The sequence below is a fragment of the Aethalodelphis obliquidens genome, unplaced genomic scaffold (genome assembly GCF_003676395.1).
Source record: "Aethalodelphis obliquidens isolate GAN/ISIS:26980383/991018 unplaced genomic scaffold, ASM367639v1 scaffold25, whole genome shotgun sequence".
In the NCBI taxonomy this organism is placed as follows: domain Eukaryota; kingdom Metazoa; phylum Chordata; class Mammalia; order Artiodactyla; family Delphinidae; genus Aethalodelphis; species Aethalodelphis obliquidens.
The window spans coordinates 22,406,876-22,422,576 of NW_020837969.1; the positions used below are offsets into that span (position 1 = coordinate 22,406,876).

Genomic DNA, 15,701 nt, shown 5'->3' on the forward strand with positions numbered 1-15,701 from the left:
CAGATGGCATGAACAAATCCTGCTTCAGGAAGATAGATAACATCCTAGGAAACTACTTTCTCTTAGAAAACCAATTACAGAAATGTAGACTCAAGGTATATGTATAACAGTTGGCATAATCATTTAGCAGTATTCAACAAAGTTAGCTTTTTAAGATTTTTATAAAAAGGGATGATGTCGAGTTAATGTTTCTTACCTTCAAGCTAAAAATATTACAGTATGCCTGCCACCTACCTGTTCCCTAGCTTGTAGTCTCTGTCTACCAGGGCATAGACCTGTTTCAGATTCCTGTCTTTATCCCTCTTTTGTAGATTTTATTAATGCCTGTTAATTTTTTTTAACTGTTGTTTGCTTTTAATTTCAAAGTATCCTGATTTGGGCAGAAAAAAAAATTGTCACTCTAGCTAAAATAATATAGAGACTGTTTTCAACTCTCAGATTACTCGAAATCAGATTTAGTTTGGGATGTACACATGTTCATAGTTAACGTAAAATTATAATGTGAGTCTACATGCCTAAGTACAGAAATGTCACAGAACAATTGATGATGAATTACTAAATGAGTGATGTGGACAATGATAGCTGAAGTTTAAGCGAGAGATGAACTGAGCCTCATGGTTAGCTGTTGAGACCAGGCTGTTCACACTGATTTTTGAAAGAATCCCCTTAACCATTTCCTTATGGTCTGCTTGCTGGTTTCCAAAAGTGTTTTTGGCATTTTTTTAATCATAATTTTATGTCCTATATATTTCAGGTCACATACCATTGTGGTTTTATATCATTTTATCAAATTATCCTCTTTAGGAAAGTCATTCTTACTATTCAAATAGAAATAAAGATACATACCTCAACTTGTTATCTCCAGATACAAAAAAAAAAAGAATGTTTGTCTTTAAAACTGCCAGACATCTGTTATTCTTCTCACACCTTCTGAATTTGTATCTTAAGCCAGTTCTAACCATTAATTACCACAGTTGAGGTGTAACACATTAAATATAACATTTTTCTTATTTGAGGCAGTTTCTGTACTTTAGAGAAAACAGATCTCTTTAGTGCTGAATGCTAAGGGTCTTTGAAGACATCCTCTGTCATGTCCTTGTGGTGGAGATTGGGATAGAGGAAAATAAAACTGTGTCTTAAAAAAGACTTCATCAGTCCCAACATTCCTGAATTTCTTCAGTAAGTGTGCTGGTAATTCCAAATAATACATATATATTAAGAATTAAAGTTGTATCTATTTAAAATATGAAGAATAAATTCATGCTTCTGTATATAAAATCAATCTGTCAAATAAATTTTTTAGGTTGAAAACAAAACTCATGGACAGCAATGCATATATATAGCTGTATAACTTGAAAGTTCCTAGAAGATTCCTTGTGAGCGGCAATGTCATTTATTTGGTTAGCTCAGTTTGAATGACCATTTAGGCACTTAATTATGTGTATAATACTAGACTGTATATTTGTTTTGTCTCTCTGTTTTTTTAAGAGTTTGACTCGTATATAAAGAATATTTTGAATGTTGTTGAGCCTAAGTTTTTTGCCTGAGTGAAGAATTATCACAGTGTGAGTCACAGTCATCAAAGCCAAGAGGACAAAGAACAGTGTTGTGTCAAGAGATATTCTAGCTTCTGGACTATATTCTGTACTTGAGTTGGCCCTTTTTTTTCAGTGTTTCCAGCATTGATTTTATGGATGACCTGCACAGGTCATTTAATCTTTTCCTGTTATTTCTCCACCAATAGAGTGAATTATTGTCATTTACCATTTATGTAACTTACAGAATGGTGGAGATTAGAGTAATAAATCCAAACTTAGGAGAACTCCCTTTAAACAATGAGAGTTCCCTACAATTCTCTGGCATCACAACAAAATAAAATTACACTGGCTCCAACATATCACCCTTCTTCACTGTGAAACTGAACTAGAGCAGCAACACAAACCCTGCCAGGTGACTCACTTAAAAAATCGGGGGATGGGGATTGATCTCTAGTCATATCACATAGTTACTGCTGCCCTCCAGGAATAAATTTATCACACACATTTTGTACTTCTGTGCCTTGAAGCACTTCAGAATATTTGGAGGAAAAAATTAGATTGCCCATTTTATAGAGAGCCCTGATTCTAACCCATGACTGACTGATAAACAAATAAAGGTAGAACCTTAAGGGTGTTGATCAAGTTAGATATGAGAGGGAGTTAGGGACCTTGAGTTTTCTTTTTTCAATTTTGAGTCAATTTAAAGATCTGTAATGACTCAAGCAGAGAGTCGATTTCCCATCCAGTAATCATTTTTCAGTAAATGTGTTCTTAAAAGTCCACATAGTAAATATTTTAGGCTTTGTGGGCCAAGAGACAAAATAGAGGATTTTATGTAGGTACTTATATAGCCATTTAAAATGTAACCATTTAAAAATGTAAAAACCATTCTTAGCTTGCAGGCCACACAAAACCAGTAGGTTGGAGCTGGCCCGCAGATCAAAGCTTGCCAAGTCCTTCCGTAGAGCTGTTTTGTTCAGATAGAGAAACTTGAGGGTCTGAGACAGCTCAGATGATCTCATCTCGTCCTTACTAGTGCCTGGTAAAGGCATGGGCCCACAAACCATCTCTGGCCCCAACCATAAGGAGAGGTTCGCTGAGAAAGATTTCTTCTCTTTTAAAATAGATGTCGGCAACTTCCCTTTTGGCCTTGGGTAAGACTGCCTGGCACTGGTGGAGCGCGGCTGCCGCAGTCATCTTATGACCTGAGACGGGAAAGCCCGGAGCCCTGAGACCAGGGAATTGGAGAAATTTCTGACATTTGCTTCTAGAGAGGAATAATTCTTCTTCACAAAAACCCTTATAGAATATCTGTTTAATATTTCCCTATTATTGATTGTCATTCTTTCTAAGTGGGTTGTACAAAGTCTCACCAAATTTTTCTAGTTTCTTTTTTTTATTAAGTTTTTTTTTTTTTTGATGTGGACCATTCTTTAAGAGTCTTTATTGAATTTGTTACAATATTGCTTCTGTTTTATGTTTTGGTTTTTTGGCCACGAGGCATGTGGGATCTTAGCTCCCTGACCAGGGATTGAACCTGCACCCCCTGCATTGGAAGGCGAAGTCTTAACCGCTGGACCCCCAGGGAAGTCCCTCTAGTTTCTTTATTCTACTTATTTCCATGGAATGAGTGCTTCTATTACATTATTCGCTGATACTTTTCTATGACTTCTTGTAGTGCTTCAGCCTTGTTGTCTGATGAAGCACTCCATGGATATTCTTTTGTTGCTATGAAACTATTTAGAATTTGAGGGAAGAATTATTTCATAAAGAAAAATGTATACATTTACTAAAGCAAAGAATTTTGTGTTACACTGGTCTCTCCTGTACTTTAGGGTAGAGGGAAGAGTTACATTTAAGGTTAAGTCATAGTCTCTGCTTTTAAATAGCTTACAGTTTACATGTAGCATCTAATATTAGCAAGTGCTTAGTAAATGGTAGTTGCATCCCTTCCTTATATTAGTTGAGTAGTGATTTCTGCTCAGTATTTCACTCCATGAGTGCATGTCCCAGGATGAGTAAGAGGTGGAAGAAGTGAATCTGCAGTGTTCTATATTGCGCTCAGTTCCACCATGCATATTAATAGAGAGAACCGCTTCTTACACATAGTGTGTTGTTAACGTTTAAAAATACTGTCTGTACTTTATCTGGTGTTCAGTTGATCTGCTTAGATACTGGAAGTGAAACTGGCTGGTGTTGGATTTACTGAGAAACTTTACATCTGTCTCTACCATCGCATTGCTAAGGTATCTTCAAGGATAATCTTGACCAAAGGCAAATTTTACCTTTCACGATGACTTTAGAAACTAACACCTTCAGAAAATGGGGCTCCAGGGTAATCTAATAAAGCTGGAGCATAGCAGGCCTATCAGATTATGAAGAAAAAATATAGTGGGAAGAGAGGTAGGAGAGGTGGTGTAAAAGTAAATGACAGATGGTCTTCAATGACACGCTGAGGGATTCAAGTTTATGTGAAGGCACTGAAGAGTCACTGAGTTTGGGGTGAGGAATAACTTGGTAAGATCTGTATTTCAGAGTAGTAGTTCTGAAACCATGTTCCCATGATTTAATGAGCTGGATTATGGATTTCCATCACTATAATTGAATAATTTAGTGGGTGTCTTATCCAATTTCCAGAAAAATGTTAATGATTAGAATGTTCTTAAAGTTTTTCTCCTGTGATGAGGACATAACAGAAATATTGACAGAAAAATTCAAGAAGTTTAGTTTGACCACTTGTGTTTTCCATTAATACATGCTAATGGCTGTGCTTTTATGTTGTTTATGTATAAACAGTCATTTTTCTGCTGGCAAATGTGATATAATTAAATTTGTCAGCATTTCATGGTGAATCTTGTGAACACCATTAAGAATTTATTGGCTCTCTCTTGTGAGAACACCAGAATCACAACTAGCTGCTGGACAGTCATTGACAGGAAGATGCTGGAACTCACCAAAAAGGATACCCCACATACAAAGAGAAAGGAGAAGCCACAATGAGACGGTAGGAGGGGCACAATCACAGTAAAATCAAATCCCGTAACTGCTGGGTGGGTGACTCACAGACTGGAGAACACTTATACCACAGAAGTCCACCCACTGGAGTGAAGGTTCTGAGCCCTATGTCCGGCTTCCCAACCTGGGGGTCTGGCAAGAGGAGGAGGAATTCCTAGAGAATCAGACTTTGAAGGCTAGTGGGATTTGATTGCAGGACTTCAACAGGACTGGGGGAAACAGAGACTCCACTCTTGGAGGGCACACACAAAGTAGTGTGGGCATCGGGATCCAGGGGAAGGAGCAGTGACCCCAGGGGAAACTGAACCAGACCTACCTGCTGTTGGAGGGTCTCCCACAGAGGTGGGGGGTGGCTGTGGCTCACCGTGGGGACAAGGACACTGGCAGCAGAAGTCCTGAGAAGTACTCCTTGACAGGAGCTCTCCCAGAATCCACCATTAGCTCCACCAAAGAGCCCAGGTAGGCTCCAGTGTTGGGTTCCCTCAGGCCAAAAACCAACAGGGAGGGAAAGCCAGCCCCACCCATCAGCAGTCAAGCAGATTAAAGTTTTACTGAGCTCTGCCCACCAGAGCAACAGCCAGCTCTACCCACCACCAGTCCCTCCCATCAGGACACCTGCACAAGTCTCTTAGAAGGAATACTCCCAAACTCATTCTATGAGGCCACCATTACTCTGATACCAAAACCAGACAAAGATACTACAAAAAAAGAAAATTACAGACAAATATCACTCATGAATATAGATGCAAAAATCCTCAACAAAATACTAGCAAACAGAATCCAACAACACATTAAAAGGATCATACACCATGATCAAGTGGGATTTATCCCAGAGATGCAAGGATTCTTCAGTATATGCAAATCAATCCATGTGATACACCATATTAATAAACTGAAAAATAAAAACCATATGATCATCTCAATAGATGCAGAAAAAGCTTTTGACACAATTCAACACCCATTTATGATAAAAACTCTCCAGAAAGTGGGCATAGAGGGAACCTACCTCAACATAATAAAGGCCATATATGACAGGCCCACAGCAAACATCATTCTCAGTGGTGAAAAACTGAAAGCATTTCCTCTAAGATCAGGAACAAGACAAGGATGTCCACTCTCACCAATATTATTCAACATAGTTTTGGAAGTCCTAGCCATCAGAGAAGAAAATCAAGAAAAAGAAGTAAAAGGAATACATATTGGAAAAGAAGAAGTAAATCTGTCACTGTTTGCAGATGACATGATACTATACAGAGAGAATCCTAAAGATGCCACCAGAAAACTACTAGAGCTATTCAATGAATTTGGTAGAGTTGCAGGATACAAAATTAATGCACAGAAATCTCTTGCATTCCTATACACTAATGATGAAAAATCTGAAAGAGAAATTAAGGAAACACTCCCATTTACCATTGCAGACGTGTATGCAGAAAACCATTGCAGACGTGTATGCAGAAAACTATAAGACACTGCTGAAAGAAGTTAAACATGATAAAAACAGATGGAGAGATATACCATGTTCTTGGATTGGAAGAATCAATATTGTGAAAATGACTATACTACCCAAAGCAATCTACAGATTCAATGCAATCCCTATCAAATTACCAATGGCATTTTTTACGGAACTAGAACAGAAAATCTTAAAATTTGTATGGAGACACAAAAGACCCCAGATAGCCAAAGCAGTCTTGAGGGAAAACAACGGAGCTGGAGGAATCAGACTTCCTGACTTCACACTATACTACAGTGTTACAGTAATCAAGACAATATGGTACTGGCACAAAAACAGAAAAGTAGGTCAATGGAACAAGATAGAAAGCCCAGAGATAAACCCACACACCTATGGTCAACTAATCTATGACAAAGGAGGCAAGGATATACAATGGAGAAAAGGCAGTCTCTTCAATAAGTGGTGCTGGGAAAACTGGACAGCTACATGTAAAAGAATGAAATTAGAACACTCCCTAACACCATACACAAAAATAAACTCAAAATGGGTTAGAGACCTAAATGTAAGACTGGACACTATAAAACTCTTAGAGGAAAACATAGGAAGAACGCTCTTTGACATAAAGCACAGCAAGATCTTTTTTGATCCACCTCCTAGAGTAATGGAAATAAAAACAAAAATAAACAAATGTGACCTAATGAAACTTGAAAGCTTTTGCACTGCAAAGGAGACCATAAACAAGACAAAAAGACAACCCTCAGAATGGGAGAAAATATTTGCAAACAAATCAACAGACAAGGGATTAATCTCCAAAATATATAAACAGCTCATGCAGCTCAATATTAAAAAACAAACAACCCAATCCAAAAATGGGCAAAAGACCTAAATAGACATTTCTCCAAAGGAGACATACAGATGTCCATGAAGCACATGAAAAGCTGCTCAACATCACTAATTATTAGAGAAATGCAAATCAAAACTACGAGTATCACCTCACACCAGTTAGAACGGGCATCATCAGAAAATCTACAAACAACAAATGCTGGAGAGGGTGTGGAGAAAAGGGAACCCTCTTGCACTGTTGGTGGGAATGTAAATTGATACAGCCACTATGGAGAACAGTATGGAGGTTCCTTAAAAAACTAAAAATAGAGCTACCATATGACCCAGCAATCCCACTACTGGGCATATACCCAGAGAAAACCATAATTCAAAAAGACACATGCACCCCAGTGTTCGTTGCAGCACTGTTTACAATAGCCAGGTCATGGAATCAACCTAAATGCCCATCGACAGATGAATAGATAAAGAAGATGTGGTACATATATACAATGGAATATTACTCAGCCATAAAAAGGAACGAAATTGTCATTTGTTGAGACGTGGATGCATCTAGAGACTGTCATACAAAGTGAAGTAAGTCAGAAAGGGAAAAACAAATATCGTATTTTAACGCATGTATGTGGAACCTAGAAAAATGGTACAGATGAACCGGTTTGCAGGACAGAAGTTGAGACAGATGTAGAGAACAAACGTATGGACACCAAGGCGGGAAAGCTGCGGGGGGTGAGAGGTGTGATGAATTGGGCGATTGGGATTGACATGTATACACTGATGTGTATAAAATTGATGGCTAATAAGAACCTGCTGTATAAAAAAATAAATAAAATTAAAAAAAAAAAGAAATTATTCGAACCCTTGCCTGAAGTATCACAGCCTTACAACAATGAAAAACTGGAGACAGGGAGACTGTCTTAAATCCTTTCTTTTCTTAATCTTGTGTTTGGTGGGGGTACCCAAGTGTTTTGAATAACCAACCAGCATATATTTGAGAATTTACTATGTACCATTAACGGGAGCTTTCTAGAGGACCCAGAAAACCTATACAATACTTTCCACATTTCAGTAACCTTAGTTTTACTTGGTAAACAAACACTATCCCTGTGTTCTAATTTATAAAATAGTGCTGAATTGACATAGGTATTCAGAAAGCAAGTAATCAGCAAGGCTTCAAGTAATCAAGGAAGATTTCTTAGAAAAGGTGAGACTTGCACTGGATCTCATAATCCAGAAAGGCAAAGCAAAGGGCTTCTCTGAAAGAAGCAACATGTACAATGAACATGGACTTTGGTCTGAGTGGAGTAGAGTCTTTACTGGGGTATCCTAGAAAACAGGTTAGGACTAGGTAGTTTTGATCAAATTATAAACATGATTCCAAAGTTTAACATTGTCTTACCAGTCTTGAAATTATTCTTCCTTTATAATTCTTCAAAGTTTTAAAAATGGAACCTTTGAATCTTCAAATCAGGTTTTTGGTTAAATGTGTAATTCAGTTAGGGCATTCTATCATAATCATTTACTAAAATTAGAAAAGAAATGTAATTAATTACTTTGACTATCTTTGCTTACTTATTCTGTTGTCTTTATATTCCGGGAACAAGTTTGGTAGAACTCATTCATCCAAAAGTATTTAATGTGCATCTTCGACGTGGCAGGCAGTGAACATCAGGCAAGAGTCCCAGCCCTCAGGGACCTTACAGAGACCTCTAGTTGTGAGGAGAGTGGCAGGGAGGGGAGGACGGACAGGAAGACAGTTGTTCAGGGAAAGGATGGGTATGTTAGAATTTTCAATAAGGTGGTCAGAGAAAGACAACTAAGAAGATGGTATTTCTTAGAATCAGTAAGCGAGAATTAATAATGAATAGTCTGTGGTATTTTCCAAAAAGCTTTGACAGTTGATTTTTCTCATAATTTATTCGCTAGGGTGTAAAAGGGAACAAAAATAGCTGCTCGATCTCATGTGCCCACCCAATGATTTTTCAGATGAATGCACTGGACACCCTTGGTCAGACTGCTTTGCATAGAGCTGCCCTTGCCGGTCACCTGCAGACCTGCCGCCTGCTACTGAGTTACGGCTCTGATCCCTCCATCATCTCTTTACAAGGCTTTACAGCAGCACAGATGGGGAACGAAGCAGTGCAGCAGATTCTGAGTGGTAAGTTCAAATAGATAGACATTGCATTCTCTTCTTCCTCTTCCATGTCTGTCCACTGATAAACTCTTTCCACAGACAAACTTTGTGCCCATTGTTTTAAGTGGCTCTTTGGAGTATTTTCTTTGCCTGAATATTTTTCCTGCCTTTCCTTGCTTGCAGTTTAGCCTGTGGCTCTGCCCATCAGCCTATTTTGGTGGGGTTGAGGTAGGTGTCATGAAGAGAGGCAACCATTTTCTTTCATTTTTTTAGTGTCAGGTTGGAAACCTGACTTATGGGTGTTACGATCAAAGGTTACTTAAAACTCCTATAAACAGTGTGGAATTACGGTTGCTCTGAAATCTATCAAATAGGGAAAATTACAAATCGTTCATATGGTAATGATCTTATAATTAATTGTTCTTACATGTGTTATATTCTGCTTTCTGTAATTCTTAACTTCATTGTACTATTATGATATTATCTTGTCTTTCCTGGTTTAAATATAATTATAAAATCTTACTGAGTGTTACAGTGCCTACCTAGTACAGTGCTATATACTTTAAGTATCTCGTTTATTGAGGGCGATCAAACATAAAACTGTTACAAAAATAGATACTAGTTTCCAAAGCCCCCAAATCAGAGGAAATAACACAGTCTGCCTACTGAAAAATGAATAAGAAGTTACAAAAGAAATTTAATATAATTGACTCTTCTTTCTCATTCTTTTAATTTTTTCCATGGATTATGTCTGCTGTAGAATGACCTAACAAACTGAAAGAGTAAAATGGAGTAGGCTACAGGCAAGGGATCAGAAGCCTGCTGCTTTCCCTACGTATAATGCAGTAGTTCTTTTCTTCATCAGACGCAGCATACCCTCTTATTATGAATATTTTATAGCATCCATTTACTATCCAGAAATGAAATTCATAGATATTATGACCTAACTATACAGAGACCTTTCCAAAAATCTTTATTAAATGCCCTATCTTACTCTGTAAAACTCACTTCCCTGAATAAAGTACTTTAGAAAGAGCTGAAGTATTTCTTCTGAAATCTGAAACCTTATTATAGCATCACTTGATCTTCCCGTTTGGACACTGGGCTCAAGGAAGGTGTCTCTGGCCACAGGATATTGAAATCTTAAGCCTGGAAGAGAATTTCTGGGAAACCAACCAACGCTCACTTTATAGGTGCGAAAACTAAGCTATCAAATGATTTGTCCGTCGTCACAATAGAGCCCAGTCTAAATCCAGGTTTTCTGGACTTAAGTTCTTTTGTGTTACATGAGTGTGTGTACACATGTGCATTATAAAAGCCACACTTAATGTCCATGATCATACTTTGAGTGATAAGTATTGTTTTCTTTAAAAATCTTTTTATTTGGGCCAATGTATAATGAATTTTTGGTTTGTTTATAGTATTGGATTAATCAGAATAACTCATTTGTTAGCCTCATAACTTCTAGACTTAACAGCCTGTTTTAATTATATTCTATTTAACATTTGTATCACACCTCTTAAGACATTTTAAATTGCATTTCCCTGAAGCCATAAATGCGAATTAAACAAATTTCTGTATTTAGTAGGCCTTTATTGTACACTGATTATATTTTCTAAGGTCACTGATTTCAGGAGTATTACTTCTGTTTCATAGTGTAGAAATTGAGACCAAAAAGAAAGGCTAAACATTAAGTACTGAAAGTTGAGTGGCTTCCCTCGGTTTACATAACAGAATCTATTGCAAAGCTTCGCTCCAACACTTTGAAAGACCAATGTATCATAAAGATGTCCGTGATCTCATGGTCCTATGTTTCTCCATTCCCCTTTGCCAAGTTTTGACCATAAAATTTGAAAGACAGAGTAATTGGGATGGAGAGGATTTGTGTGTCCTAAAATTTGTTTGAATTTGGCTTATGATAAGGTGGATATAGATTGAAGTAAGACACCACAAAACCTTAAATTAGATCTTAGAAATTTCTGACACCTTAACCTCTCTCTTTCCATTCACCAAATAATTTTCCCTCCTTAGCTACTCTGTGATTCCTTAAAAACCAACAGTACTCTTTCCTTTCTTTCATGTAGAAAGTACACCTATACGCACTTCTGATGTTGACTATCGGCTCTTAGAAGCATCTAAAGCCGGAGACTTGGAAACTGTGAAGGTAAGGCAGTGCTTTAATGTCTTGGGTAGCTCTGTGGAACCTTTGCTTACCAATTCATTTTAGGCTTGTAAGTGAAACTACTCAAATCCAAACAATAAAAGGGATGAGCAGAATAGATCCATAAACAGGAGAGATCTTTAACTGTGAAGGTTTTCCTAGTATGTGCCGTACATTAAACCACTTTCTAGTCAGTTTACTTCTGGTTATATGAATGCTCTTTTTATTTCTACTTTTATTAATTAAAATGTTATTTTGCCCACTTTCATAACTTTCCAAGCTAGTTCAAGCCCGGGTAATAGTACAGTAAAGTTTGAAACAATGTTCTTGACCTTTTCCAAGAGATTCTCACATTTGCTCTAGGAGAGCATCCTTATGATCCTGCAACCATTTGGAATTAATTATATGCAGAAGATGGGTCTTCTTTTCTATGTCCTTGCTTGCCAAGGAAATTGTATCAACCTTTACTTGTGGTGTAGAAACAATGATTATAGATTGAATTTTTTCAAATATAAAATTATATTCTAGTATTGAATACACCTTTTTAAAACACATACACTTCCCCTCTATAATCATTCATGTGTGGGAGAAGATAGCAGAAAGGGGTATGAGTTTTATTTTTGTTTGGGGATTGGTCTTGTAGTTTTATTTTTTATTCCTTTTTTTAAAGAAAGGCTAATTGCAAATTTGGTATTGATAATCTTACCAGCTTATTTTTTACAAACTAATCTTGCTCATTTCTTATGTCGTTTCTTATTAAGCAAACTTGGTTTTTGTGATTTTTAGCAAACAAATTTTCGTACTCTCGATGATGTGTACTGGTTGAAAATGACAGTAAATGCTTTCTAAACTCTGTTGCCTAGAAATTTTATTTTTGTTGCATTATGTGGCTACTTCCAACCTCTCTTCCATCTTACATTAACTTCTAAGTTATTTAAAGGAAAATAGTAAATTTCAGTCATAACAGCCCCTAGAGAGAAATTTTAAATTTCTCTTAGATCTGAAATTATATATATTTTTTCTTAAAAATACTTTTATCATTTGAAATGTATCCTAATAAAATCTTAAAATATAAAAGCGATTAGGACTCCTTTTCTGTATCACAGCATGATAACCCCAGTGCTAGAATTGCTATATGTGCCCATTATAATTAAATTAATAGTTTATTATTTTTTTAATGTGTAGGTTTTAATTCCTACATCTTGTATGTATTAGAAACCATGCCACAGCTTCCAGGTTTCTTAAACAATTCATTCACAATAAAGGCCAAATATATTTTTATGAATAGAGTAGAAATGGCAGAAGAAAACAAAGCACAAATTAAGTGAGAATTAAGCATGGTAAACTTTTCCTTCCTTAGAGGCTTTAGAAAGCATTAGAAATTAGTTATTAGAAAAGAAGTCTGTTTGCTGAGTAAAGTATTTGAGAAGCAGGTAGGAAGGATATAAAAATTGCCTTGGCATTCAAAAAGAAATTGAAATAGAATACAGGATAAAGAACTTCCAAATAGTAAAAAGCAAATATTTAATAAGCCGAATTGGCTTTCTTTTTGTTAATAAAAACATAAAATAAATTGGGTTTCATTCCCTACCACATCCCCATTTTGCCACTGTTCTCTGCAAAAGAAAAAACAAGCTAACTTAGAATATAAAGAACTAGAATAAAAGCAGCAGCAGGAAGCAGCTTCAGTCATGTAAGACACCATAGAAGGTGTTTATTGTCAATTTTTGTAGCCTTTCTTTCTAGTTTATGTATTTATTTATTTCTATTTAATTTTGTTTTTTGATTCTATAATTTATATATTAATAAAATATATAAAATTTGCCACAGACTCAGTTGTCATGAAAAGATATAACCTGGCCAGATGACAATGGCTCTTCAGATTTTAGTCTCTCCCTTATGCCCAGACTTCCTTCTGTCATATAAAAATTGTACCACCTGAAAAGCCCTGTTTTTACCCTACCAGCCCCTCCTCAGTATCTCCATAGATATCTTCCAGGTTCAGAGTTTTTATATTATAATAGCTCATTACAGTGAGCTATATATGAAAGCCCTTGCCATCATACCTGTAGCCTAGAAAATGTCACCGTTTTTCTCTGCTTTTTTAACTTAAGAATCCTTCTTTTCATTACCTCTTTTCTCATCACTTCCCTGAGTTTGGGTAATTAAGTAGGTAAGCAATGATGTAACAAGAAGATCAAAAGATTAAGAATCAAGAAAGTGGGGTTTGAGTTTTTATTCTACCCCTTACCCACTGTATGAAAAAGGATGTCACTTAACTTCTCTGAGCCTTGGTTTATTTTTCTGTAAAATGGAGATGATGATTGTTTTCACACATAGATAATAATCCTCTCACTGAAAAAATAGGAAATTCTTTATAAATTGTTCCTCAAATATTTTTATTGTAGTCCATCTGTCACCATCAGTGATGCAACCACTCTGGCCTAACTTTGCTTCTACTGCTTTGTAAGCAAACAGTTGAGCTTGTGCTGAAATGATAATATTCAAAAGGAGAATAGGTGAAATAGAAGAGATTTGGAGGATACAGCTGAAGGAGATAAAAGGCCAGAAACTACAATATGATCAGAATCAATCTGACGTGTAGACTTAGACAAATATCCCCTCAAAGATCAAGTAAAACATTGTTGACTGCATGGCTTTGCTGAGATGGATCAAAGGGCCAAGTGGATGGCCCAGACAGAATTAATGTAATTTTCCCAGCGCCTTCTTGCCACGTCAAAGGAGGCAAGAATTCTGGGTAATTCTGCAGTCAACCAGGGTTGGTCGTATTTGAGCAAAGAGTGGCTAAGAGCGTGCTGGTACAAGCGTACAGGCTTGTTACAGGCAGTCTCGGGGAGGAAAGCCTTATAACTATGAAGAAGGAAGGCACCATTTGCCTTGGAAATGCTTGCCTTATTATGGGTTTTTCTTTTTGATTAAGATTTTGGCCAGGAAATGTTGAAAAAGATTAAATAGCTCTGCAAACATAGACACTGTAAAGCCAAACATCGTGCTGATTTTAAAACATCACTTGTATTATCTAATCTTTGGAAAGAAATATTCATTAGAAAAATACAATTTATCCAAGATGTCTGCAGTATTTTGGAGCGAGTTCTATGAATAAATACTAACGTTCTTCTTGTGTTTGTCTGTGTGTGTGTGCCATAAAAGCAACTCTGCAGCCCTCAGAATGTGAATTGCAGAGATTTAGAGGGCCGGCATTCTACACCCCTACACTTTGCGGCAGGCTATAACCGTGTGTCTGTCGTGGAGTACCTCCTACACCATGGTGCCGATGTCCATGCCAAAGACAAAGGGTATGCATTAGAATTTCACTGTTTGGGATTCATTTTCTTGATACTTAAAATTTCTTTTCTTTATATTTTTGAAGTTTTAGGTATTTTTTCCCTATTAAGAAAGTAATGCATGTTTTTTTTAAGTTTAAAGCATAAATTAAAACATTATGGAAATGTATAGTATAGAAAGTGAAAAGTCCCTCTCACTCCACCTCCTAGAGATTACAGCATCAAAATTTTGTTGTAACCGTCTGGAGTTTTGAAGGACCTGTTGCAGTGTGTGTGCTGTTGTGGTGGAGCTTATTTTTAATGTAAATGATGATGTCACTGCACACGGTCTGCTTTGCAATTTGCCTTTTTCACCCAGTAGTATATGCTGAATGTCTTTCCATGTCAGTACTTAATAGTTCATTTCATCCTTTTAATGCCTATATATAGTATTTTACTGCATTATGTACATGTGTTTATATAGTTTGTAATTTATTGTTCATCCCTTTTTTTGCTATTAAAAATGTTTAATCTCCTCCTAAAAGAAGCCACCCATCCCAAAGTCATATTAATAGAAACATAATTTTATTTTTACTCATTCAGATATTCTCTATTTTTTATTAGTTTACTGAACTGTTTTAATTTATCTAGACAGAGTTTAAAGCAGCCGTGGAAGCTATTTAGAAAAGCAAGAAGGAAGTTTTAACTGAAATGAGCTTCCATATCCTGAGTTAATTTCATATCATCTCAAAATATAAATAAGCACCTTTCTGTGTAATTACATACCAGACTGCTGTAGAATTAAACCACACAACTTAGACCTCAGTTAACGATTTTGGGCTTATTTATCTTTTAAAAGGGATACATCAGACATGAATATTTAATAATATTATCACTAGCTCTTTCAAAGTATTATGGTGCATTAGAGAGGAACCAACATTTGTTTCTATTGCCATCAGCGCCCCCCACTTTATTCTTGGCCACGCCGCGTGGGATCTTAGTTCCCCGACCAGGGATTGAATCTGCACCCCCTGCATTGGAAGTGCAGAGTCACCACCGGACCGCCAGGGAAGTCCCTCTATTGCCCCATTTTAGCAGTCAGTATTTTTGGTCTCAAAACATTAAAAACAAAAACAGAAAAACCTGATCTCTCTAAGTAAAAAGGTACTAACTTGATACCTTGTGTTTGCTGTGTACTAAGTGCAACTTAAACTTATCCTTTTGATGCACCCTTTTTTATGGGGACATCTTTGTCCTTTTAGAATGCCAGCTGCCTTCCAAT

At 36.6% G+C, this 15,701-nt stretch overlaps 1 protein-coding gene across 3 annotated transcripts in view; it reads left to right on the plus strand.

The window, feature by feature from the left end:
• Positions 1-15,701, plus strand: part of TNKS (tankyrase) — a 174,580-nt gene that overhangs the window by 123,941 nt on the left and 34,938 nt on the right. For all 3 annotated transcript variants that reach the window (XR_003436266.1, XM_027122750.1, XM_027122751.1), the window contains exons 12-14: positions 8,827-8,998; positions 11,059-11,138; positions 14,307-14,452. Coding sequence is in view for 2 of the 3 variants with exons in the window: in XM_027122750.1 (XP_026978551.1) it covers positions 8,827-8,998; positions 11,059-11,138; positions 14,307-14,452 (398 nt within the window). In the remaining variant the exon portion in view is untranslated. The remainder of the gene's footprint in view (positions 1-8,826; positions 8,999-11,058; positions 11,139-14,306; positions 14,453-15,701) is intronic.